The 10,947-nt window shown below is 47.5% G+C and overlaps 1 protein-coding gene across 1 annotated transcript; it reads right to left on the reverse strand.

Annotated features, from left to right (window-relative positions):
• Nucleotides 1-3,420: 3,420 nt before the first annotated feature.
• Nucleotides 3,421-8,306, reverse strand: LOC141936028 (ATPase family AAA domain-containing protein 2-like). Its single transcript, XM_074852761.1, has 7 exons — nucleotides 8,273-8,306; nucleotides 7,123-7,195; nucleotides 6,576-6,684; nucleotides 6,236-6,351; nucleotides 4,813-4,987; nucleotides 4,041-4,129; nucleotides 3,421-3,577 (listed from the first exon to the last, which is right to left on the reverse strand). Exons 1-7 carry the CDS (start codon nucleotides 8,304-8,306, stop codon nucleotides 3,421-3,423), a joined length of 753 nt encoding a protein of 250 aa, XP_074708862.1.
• Nucleotides 8,307-10,947: the final 2,641 nt, after the last annotated feature.

Raw genomic sequence — 10,947 nt, forward strand, 5'->3', positions numbered from 1 at the left:
AGCTGGAGGTGGGTGGGGTGATCCACGGGCCAGAGTTTGGAAATGCACAAAGCAGGGTGTTAAAGCCAGGCTTTAACTGTTTCTCAAAGCTTGGCATAACTTTGCAGATCCAATAATCCTTTTCAAATCCACCATTTTTTTAAAAAAAATATTCTTCTATACTTGGTGCTAAACCCTCTTACAAAGAGCTTTGAAAATCCCACATTGTCCATCACAGCTTCCCCTGAAGCCCCGACTCGTCAATTTCTCACAGGTTTTTCAGGAGATTTTACTATTCCAGCTATTGCCATCTCAAGTCTTACTTCCAACGTGGCTCTCAGCTTATCAAATGGAGGAATTCCAGGCAAACAGAACTTTCCATTGTACTGCCGTTTAAATTTAACTTAAGCTGTATGTGATGACGAGGGAAAGGAATGCAGAGAAACCCTTTTTGGGCGTCAGTTCCCTGTAATGAGCAACTCTCCACAAATCTCTGACAGTGAGAACTGTGTTTCGGCCATAACCAGGGCATTTTCTGTGCAAACTGTGCCTCTGCTTTCGAGCTTCCTCACATGGATTACTGACGGCTTCTTCTCATCTGCCGCGCTTCAGCTATGTCTTCTCTAGACCACTTGTGCTTGCAATGGAACAGGTACAAGCCATAGAAGAGCAGCTTGCTTCTACGTCCAAGGAATAGGGGAACGATTACATTTTCCATCTGCACAAGCGCCAGTGCCAGCCAGGCCCCGACACGGGCAAGTGCCATGGAGACAGGCGGCCCACTGTCATGTCACCGTGCGGTGGTCTGTGACGTCAGCAAGCGATGGATTGTGACGTCACGTCCCTCACTGCTTATATTTGGGGGCCAGCAGAGCCCGGCCCAGTCTGGCTCGTGCCTGGACTCCTGCCGAGCGTGTCTGCGAGGTCTGGAGGGTTGAGCGAGGCTGATCCGGGTGCTGGGTGGTGCTTTGGGGGCTGCCGGAGGCAGCTGTTGGTGCCTGTCCCGGAGCCATCCCCTGTGTTTCCCCGGCCCTGCCTGGGTCAGGCAGCCGGGCACTGACGGGCGCACTCGTGGCAGCGGAGGTGAGCTGTGCGGGGGAGTGTCCCCCTGAGGCGGGCAAAGGCGCTCGGCGAGCTGGAGGGTGTCCTTCGCCAGGGGCCTGGGCATTTCTTCCTCCCCTCGCCGGGACAGTGAGTGACCGGGGCCTCTCTCCATTTTGCAGCGTGTGACGCCAACGAGAGGGAGCAGCTCCTCATCCTCAGCTCTCCCCAGCCTGCCGCAACAAGCCAACATGGCTGAAGAGAGCAAGTGGAGCTGCCCCATCTGCGGCGAGACCCGAGATGGCGCCGCTTATGTGACCCCCTGTCTGCACCAGTTCTGCCTGGGCTGCATTGTGCGGTGGGCCAAGAGGAAAGCGTCGTGCCCCCTTTGCAGGCAGACTGTCCAGTCCATCGTCTACTCTGTGCGGGCAGAGGAAGATTGTCTGGAGATGACTTTCCAGCAGCACCCCTCCCGTCCATCGGTTGCCAGCCACCAGGATGAGCAGCGGGCTGTGGACCCAGTGCCCGTGGGTGGCTTTCCACCCCGTGTCTGGGCGCGCTTTTTCCGGGACTGCAGGGAGATCCTGGAGCCCCTGATGCCCTGGCTGAGGCAGCAGCTCCTGGAGATGTACAGGGAGTACTGGTGGATGGTGGATTTTGCACAGGCCGACATCATCACACATCTGTGCTACTACGGGCCAGACGAGGAGGCCTTGGTGCGGCAGCTGCAGCCCCTCCTGGAGCACCGGACGGTGACGTTTGTGCGCCAGCTGGTCGCCCTGGTGGCAGAGCGGTGCAGGGAGCGCTCCATGCAGCAGCTGGAGCCCCGGTACTCCCAGGCTGCCGAGGAGCAGGAGCACAGCCCCACGGCCACCCCTGGCCCTGCCGCCGCCCCGGGGGACACTCCTGCCCCCGACCCCAGAGCGCAGGAGGAGCCCCGTGAAGAGCTGGGGCAGGCGGTGGCATGTCCCTCCACTGCTGGCCAGGGTACGGACTGCTCACCCGGGGGACCCCGGCGATGCCCCAAGAGGAAGGCCAGCTGCTCCCAGGACTCTTCAGCCCGCAAGCGGCCACGCCGCCGCCGCCGCTAGGGTGGCCAGAAGCCGGCGAAACCAGGGCCAGGCCAGCAGCTGGGGTGCATGCCAGCCCCCAAGTGGACTTGGAGGTGCTTGTTAGTAGCCTCATCATGAAAGAAGGAAAATAAAACGATGAAAACTGCATGAGAAGACTCAGTCTCTCCTTACACGCAGTGTGGATGGCATTGCTGTCGTCGCCACCTGTGATGCTTCCTCCTCCTCCTCCTGGTGCTGTGCTCACCTTCCCCCTCATGAGGGTGCTGCAACTTCCACATTGTCTACCACAGCTTGTCCCAAAGCCCTGATTCATCTGTCAGAGAGTGTATTTCTCAGAGGCTCTTCCAGAGATTAGACTGGTTTATCTGTTGCCATCTCAGGTCTTACTTCCAACGGGTCTCAGGTTATTATCAAATCAATGAATTCCAGGCCAACAGAATTTTCCATTTCTCTGCCATTTAAATTGAACTTCAGCTGTCTTTTATTATCTTCTGTGATCCACTAACAATCATCAAGGAACACTAGTTATGGCATTTAAATATCTTTTAAAATTTAGCCTAAGGCTCTTCCCCTTGTTGAATTCTTCCTTTCAGTAGTTTGTATAGACATCCCGTGAGTGTACAGACTTAATTCTTTCTACAGAGAGATTAACATATCGCTAATCCTCCAGAAACAGGTCTTTAGCATTTTTCAAACATAAGAAATAGTGGTAGGATATTTGAAATGGAGCTTTTGTTCAACAAGCCAGCAATAATTCTGGAAATAAAGGGTCCTGAGCCTTGGTTGCCTACTCGCGGACAGACCAAAGGCGGGCGGCCGCTCTCTGCCTTGGCTGGAGGACTGTTTCCCTGAAGCACCGCCCCTCCGTCCTGTTCCCAGCTTGCCTCGCCTGCAGTTCGGATGTGCAGAGGGACAGGGTGTGTTGCAGCAGGGCAGCTGGGGCACAGCCAGGAGAGCCTGAGCTGGGGCTGGATGCTGGGCCTGGAAACATTTCTTTCATTTCCAAGATGAGAGAGCAGTAATTTATAGCTAATTCATGCATTCAATCTTTTTAAATATTTGACTAGAAGCATCCCATTTTCTTGGCTGGTCACACTGAACCAAAACTAACTCTAGAGCTTTGGTGAAGTCACGTTAATCATATATATTCAGTACCAGACCTGCCCTCACAGCACAGCACAGTCTCTCCAGATATCCCCCTTCTGTCCCAGTTGTACAACACTGGTTTTGACTTTCACAGCTCTGTGATGCTGCATCGTTACGTGGTTTTGTTATAAAGATGGACTCTGTCACATTAGCGTTAAGACTGAGTTTAAGTTCTTACCTCTCAATTTGGCAGGCTGAAGAGGAGCTCTCGATCAAAGCATCCGGGTCTTCGCAAAGCACGATCTACGGCATCCAGCCTGTTGGTGGCTCCGATCACCACAACCTCTCCTCTGCTGACCAAGCCATCCATGAGTGCCAGAAGTGTTGAAACAATAGAGCTAACAGGAAAATATCATTTTCATTCACTGGTTTAGTAAATTTTCACAGAATCACAGCATCATCTTGGTTGGAAAAGACCTTGAAGGTCACTAAGTCCAACCATTAACCTCACACTGACAGTTCCCAACTCCACCATACCCCTCAGCACTGGGTCAGCCCAAAATTTTGTTACGTTCTACATGACCTTCTCCAATGATCACTCAGAAAGGACAAGCTTTTAATTGATTTTTTAACAGATTAGTGGCTCATTTGAAGATAGAAAAAACCAGACAAGGTAACACAAGTCTTGTGCTGATCTCAAGCTTAGCGAATTGTTTTCAATTCTTGTTTAAAAATCATTGGAAATTTAGTAGCACGGAATTACTAGTTTTCAGGATAAATGAATGTGTCACAAAGTTAAATAGGTTGTGGTCTTTTCACAAAGATCAAGCAGCTTCTATGTAGGTACAAAAAATGGGCTACCTATAAATTTGGTCTTGCTTACTGGACCGCACAGGAGTGAGACCATCTATCTCATCAAAGAAAATAAACGAAGGTCGCATCTGGTGGGCCTGGAATGAAAACACAGGAATATTGACAGAACTAAACCAGCACTATTTGAAAGGGAAAATGCATGAAAAATGTTATGGTTGGAAAGTCACTGCAACTAGCTTTTTCAGACCAGCATCAGGGATCTCTACTAGTTGAGCGAATGAAGAGGCACGAGTAACAGAAGACAGCAGCCTCTGTCAACCCCCGAGACTGGGTGGCAGGACACAAATCACACCAGGCATTTTTACAGCTCTTTGGCAGCCCCTGAGAACAGAGCCGGGACTTAATTCAACTACAGGTTCTGGCAGCAAGCTGCCATTATGAATTTAAATGACCGTGCTTTTAGCCTGCATCTCCTTCCCTCTGATCTAAAGCCACCATATCTCTTGCCTCTTGAAACACTTTTTGTGGCTGTTTTTTGGGGGGTTTTTGTGTGTGTTGTTTTTTGGGTTTTTTTTTTTTTTTTTTGGTGGCGGAGGGTGGGGGTTTGCTTTGCAAGGTTTTCTTGTTTATTAATCTTTCCCAGTACACCTCAAGATTTCAAGCCCCTAAAAAAACCCACTGAAAAAGGAAACACTGGCAATCCCATTTCAGTGGAAGGAGCTGACAAAACACGAAAAGGAGTGAACTGTTCTTAAAAATACTGACCACAGAAAATTACAGTGCCAACTCGGACAGAACACATGGCACATTTCAACCTTACCTGATCAGATAATAAACGAAGCTCTTGTTCGGATTCCCCCACCCATTTGCTCAGGCAGTCAGCACCTTTTCTCATAAAAAAGGCTACTCTCCTGCCACCCTGGCTACATTCTTTAGCCAGTGCACGAGACATCAGTGTCTTTCCCGTCCCTGGTGGACCACAGAATAGACAGCCTCTGCAACAACAACAACAAAAAAAATTAAGTAAGAAAAAAACCCATTACAACCCCCACCTTAAAACACACAGCTCTTCTCTCCCTAAACAAAAGACTTCATCTCTGCAACAGCAGGAACAGCTCAAGTGTGAGAAAAGACAAAACGGGTGGAAGTTCTGTGTTCCTACACAATTCAACAAGGCAGCAAACAACATGAACAAAGAGGATAACACAGATGTACAAAACCTTGAGAAAAGATCACAGTGTCCCAGGAGGACACTTCCAAAACTGCTGACAAACCAACAGGGTGGTTACAGCACGGGGAGGCCAAACAAGAACAAACTTCAGTGAAGGATGAGACTGGGCTCTAACATGAATCACCAGTTCATGTTTCAGTGACGCACTGCGTATTCATGCTTGTTTTCACAAGAAGCAAGATTTGACAGTGAAGCATTTCATTCTCCTTCAAAAAGCTTTGAGTTACCGGATTTGGTCCCCCAGACCATCCATTGCTGATGATAAATGAGGAGGAAGTCTAAAGCCGGGAGGGTATTCTGCATTTCCAGATAAACATACTCTTCATCTAAAAACCGCAATACACTGCTCTTTCAAAGAGAATGCCAATGAATAAAGAAGTAAAGCACTGAAAGATTTTATTTTCATGATTCGTAATATTTTAAGTTACTGAAAGCAAAGAATTTAAAGTCATATTTCAACATCCATGGTCGAGTTTTCATGACCAAGAATATATAAAGCTAACAATTAAATCTCTAATAATTTCATCTCATAACGCAGAACTAATTCAGCTAAGAAGTGGACACATTCTTATTTTAGCCCAAGCACAAACACCCACTGCAAGGTTCTAGTTGCAAGTCCTATCGATTGTAAAATGTCTACTTGAGCACTTGGAGAAAAAGAGTCAGTGGGAGAGACAAGTGGACTTCCAAGCAACAAACGACAGGTGACTGCCAGTAGGTAATTCCTTCCTGCTTACAAACTAATCAAGTTGACTTGTACATAGAACTCAAATTAAAAACAACACAACCCCACCTTTTATAGGCAAGACACCTTTAAAGTGTATTCTCACCACACACTCAATCTTTGAACCCACATTCTGGATTCTATCCGTCTTTAAGAAATTACTTTTTGCTACTGCTAAAAATCCCCATCAACGCCGCTGAAAATTTTGAAGCATGGAAATGGATCGATACCTCAGTCAAATATTCTCCAGGAAACAAGTGAATTATAGTTTCAAACAACATCTGTTACCTTGGTGGTTGGACTTTCAATCTCTCAAAGACTTCTGGGTACAGCAACGGAAAAATGACCATCTCTTTTAAAGATGCGATGTGGTCAGAAAGACCACCCACACCATCACATCGGACCTAAAGAGAAAGTCAACACAACACATTTTTGCATGTTAAAGAAAGCTGCGCCCTCAGTGAGGTTCCATCAGGAACCACACGTCAGCACAAAGGGAACGTTCTGGGCAATTCTCAAATTGCTCGAGAGAAAACCGTAAACCGAGGTAGCTGTAGGCAGCACGTTACTGAAAGCTTTTATAAACCCTGGAAACACCTCGCTGAGACAATGAACTAAAAATACTCACCAAACAATCTGTCTGCACTGGAGCACCATCAGACAGACTTGCTCCAATGTTCATTTGATTCTTGCGAATTCCCTTTAACTCGTCTTTCCCGAAGTTGAGTGGAAGACACCTGGTTTGAATGAAGGAGAAAGAGAAAGGCACTTTCTAACTTAGGGTGCAGCTAGAAGGTTTTTGCTTTTATAACGATGGCAAGTGAATGCAGAAAACCATAAACAAATGACCATAAACTTCCTAAATCAATATTCCTTCAAATGGGTTTACATTTAATATCCGTGAGTCAATAAAGGAAAATGGTCACTCCAGACATTAAGCCATTAATTATTTTAACAACTCTTTGCACTTACAAATACCCATGCCAGTACGAATGCAAGAAACAGTTATTCTGCACGGGGAGACCATCAACTGACCTTGACCCGTGTGATGGAAGAACCCCCCAAAACACACTGACACCTTGCAAAGATTTTACCTTCAAAAAGTTACAGCCCGAGGGGATACTTATTTCAGTGTGGCTGAAATCTATTTATAAATTATAATTTACTGACATTACATTCTAAAGGCTGCCCCCCACTGCTGGTACTTGCTGAGGACTTTGGGATAGACGTGCCAGAAGACACACATGTCTGAAAGACATCAGGCTGAAACTCATCTGTTAGATTGTCCTTAAAAGAGTTTTTCTAGAGCATTTGTTATGTAACAAAACCTCAGTCATTTCCTCTATTTATAACATTTTCTCTTACAATGCTTTTCTTTCTGAATAAACCTCTGTAAAGCACAGGTCATTTTTTGAACAAAAATCAACAGTAAGTGTGCCAAAGGGCAAAGAAAGATAACGTGCACAGGATCCATGCATTTCATAACATTTACTTGCAGAGTGAAGGTAAGAAATGTAAATAGAAGTTGAGTGTGTGTGTATATTTTCATTCCGAAAAATCTCACTCCTCTGCAAGAAGTTAGCTTGAAGAGAAACTGTGCATGTGACGTACCGGCCACTGGAGCTTGACAGCGCTCAACAGTTCTCCTCTGTCGGAAAGAGTAACACAGCGAGTGTCTTCACCACCACCTGCCGCCTCGCCGCCTTCCGATGGAACTACTGTGCAGTGACAGAACATTAAACGGGTTGGAAGTACTGTTGCAAATTAGATTCAAAATGCACTACACAGATGCCTATAGGCTTTACTATTACGTTACTGTTAAGGACACAATAGATCTGAAAACCTGCAAAGCCTTAAGACCAATTCATGCAGGACACATCCCAGAAATCAGGAAGCACAGAGCAGCAAACATACAGATCTTGTTCTGCCCTCGCTCCCATCGCTGGGGGACTTCTCATCAGCGTCAGTACCCACAATTCCATCATCTCGCTCACCTACGATGCAGCTCCTATGAAAACCACTATTTCAGAAAGTCAGTTCTTGTTCTTTTGAGAAAGCGGTTCAAGGAAATGTTTTTAATACTCTACAGCGGTAAGACGAAGCACGGTAATCCAGCTCCCAGGCCTGCCTCTGCCACAGATGACATGAGCAACAACGGGCAATGCACAATGGTTTGAACTGCCCCAAGCAGAAAATAATGTCAAACACAGACGGTTTATGCCACCGGCTTCTGTAAAGTAACTTGAAGTTTTTTCATGAAAGATGGCAAGAGTGCAAAAAAGCAGAGTATAATTGTCTAGCAGGTTCTTAACAACACCCTCTCACCTTCACAGCTGTGCGCCAGGTGAGGAATGGACATGCTCTGTTCACCCACCTGCTCGCCACGGTTCAGTGAATGTCATGCCTTGGAAAGAACGACTGTTTTTTGTTTCTTCCCAAAAGGTTGTGCTGCTTTCTGAGTGCAAGGTTACACGAGATACACAGACAGCACGTGGAAAACTGAAAAAATATTTTGGTATCACTACCATCCCCAGTCACTGGTACTCCAACACTCCTCTCAAAGGCGTGAATGTCTCTGGTTTTCTGGTCCTCTAGTCCTTCCCCTCGCTCCACTCATCTTCTTTACACCAACACGGAAACTTTTTCCCCGCTCCATCCTGGCATGCTTTTCCTTATAAAATTGTATTTTAGGTTTTTCCTAAATTAAAATTCCAGAGTTTGCACTTTGATCACAAATTAATTGCCCCACTCTTACTTCCCACTCCACACACTATTTATCAGGACGAGTCTCTTCTGCCCAGCTGCCGGAGACCCACACCCCTGAACCAAGCCGTACAGTTCCTCCCTCTAGACTGCCGTGCCTTCTGTTAAAGCTGCTCTTACTAAAGCTGTGAGTTGACATTCTCCTAACTCCTCATCTCCAAACGATGAGGCAGCTGTCCTTCTCCCTCTCCAGCCAGATGGCCTTGGCATACCTGATCATGTTTCTTTTTGTTCCTGCCTTGCCCTACCTTGGTTTCTTTAGCTCAGCCTCTCACTGGACAACTCCTGGGGCTCCAGGTATCCTCTCACTGCTCTGCAGGGAGCTCTGATCACCAGGTGTGCACATGGGAGCCACAGGCTAGGTCGGATCTAATCACAGGCCTAACAACAGGCCACAGACTGTTCTCTGGCCTGCCCGTGATTAGGAACAAGATCACCCCAGTGCTCACTGACACTGGATATCTACCTTGAACCTTTTTGTAAGGTTCCATTGGCAGAGGTCAAGTCTCACACACTCTGTGTCACATGTACAAGATCCTGCCCTCACTGGGTGTTGCATAAATCATCTCTTACTCCAGCTCTGATGGTCGCAGAGGTGGTCAGGTGTGGGGCACAGTCAGTCAGCACTGACCAGCAAACTCTGGATGTGTCACCAGCCCTTTTTATCCCCTTGCCCCTCTCTTGTCCCACTCTTGTTCCTCCCCAAATTACCTCAACCCCTCCCCTGTCCCACCTTTGGCTCCTGCCCTAAAGATCCCATCGTAAGTCCTGTGCACACCGCTCTTCCCCTGCATCCCACAGTACGTCCCACCCCTGGGCTACAGTAACTCCTTAGTCCAAAAGGTGATTTGGAGAGCTGCTCCCAGTGACTCATCCAGATGGGGTCACAGCTGGCCACCGGGGCTGACACCTCTGCTGGGGCAGCCCTGGGAGGGGCCCAGACAAGGCAGCTGCTCCTCCTCGCTTTGGGTCCCTGCCTCTCACTGTGCCCCCCTGGGCTCCTCCGGGCTCGTGCATCGAGGACTGGGATGGGCTGATGGCCCTGGGATGGGCCTGGCAGTAGCCCAGCAGGGCATTATTTGGGCTCCCCCTCCTGCCACTGTCTCTCAGAGCTCTCTGGCAGGCATGCAGAGATCAACCACAAAATCGAACACTGATCGGCTCAGCTACTGCCACATCCTTTTCTGTCCTTCAGTACAGTCTCACCCCCTTCTTTTCCACCCAGAAAACTCCTGCAAGGCTCACTGGACTGACTGCCTTCATCACAACTATCGCTCTCCTCAAAACCTTAAAGTTCCCCCTCCTCACTTCAAACATCAAGACAAGACGGCCTGTTACCATTTAACCTTATTCCTCATGGTATTTCCACCGAGTACCAGGATGGCAGCTCCTAACTAACGACCCGGACAGCAGCTTCCCCTGACTGCTGCTGAACATGGAAAGGAACACTGCTACCTCCTCCCCTGCTGATCTTCACGCTCGGGAGGAGCTTTCCACACACCCCTGGCAGCCCACCTGACTTCCGCAAAATGCTCTCGCTGTGCTGCTCAACACCAGGAAAACTGTCCTGCTCCTGCTGTAGTAAGATCGGTCTTTCTCATTCTGAGTAACACCGGCCGTTTCTTTGTGTTCCCACCCGTCCCAGCCATCTGGCGCCTTTTAGCGTGTGAGCATTTTGGAAAAGTACCCATTTTTTGTTTTTCTCTGAATACCTGCTCTGAGCTCACGACACTACAGCCCTGGAGTCCATGACTATGGCTTGTAATGCCAACAGCAACACAGAATGTTTCAACAGGTGAAAAACACCTGCTAGTTCAGGTCATCTCAATTGTTTAAGACAAGGCTTTTGGCTAGAGCATAGTAAAGAAAATCTAAAACAGAACTAACCTACAATGTCATCTGGCTGCTCACCTATTTCTTTGTCACCCATTTGGATTTCTTCCTGTCCTTGGGAGTAAATATTGAGGTTTTCCTAATTAAAAGAAACAAGAAAGATCAGTCACAAATGTGCAGAAAACCTAACATGGGCATATTTGGTGCCTCTATAGTAACATTCTCAAGGCACTCCATATACACAAAAGATTAAATTAAAGTATAAGAGGAGAGAATAGGAACATCATTCTGACACCCAAGATTTCAGCACAAGAATTTCTGCTCTAAAATAGGGCTTAGGACACATGATAGTTAAATACTTCTCCAGATACAAAACCAAAGTGTATTGATCATTCACAGGTTAA

Source organism: Strix uralensis, chromosome 31 (assembly GCF_047716275.1).
Source record: "Strix uralensis isolate ZFMK-TIS-50842 chromosome 31, bStrUra1, whole genome shotgun sequence".
NCBI lineage: Eukaryota > Metazoa > Chordata > Aves > Strigiformes > Strigidae > Strix > Strix uralensis.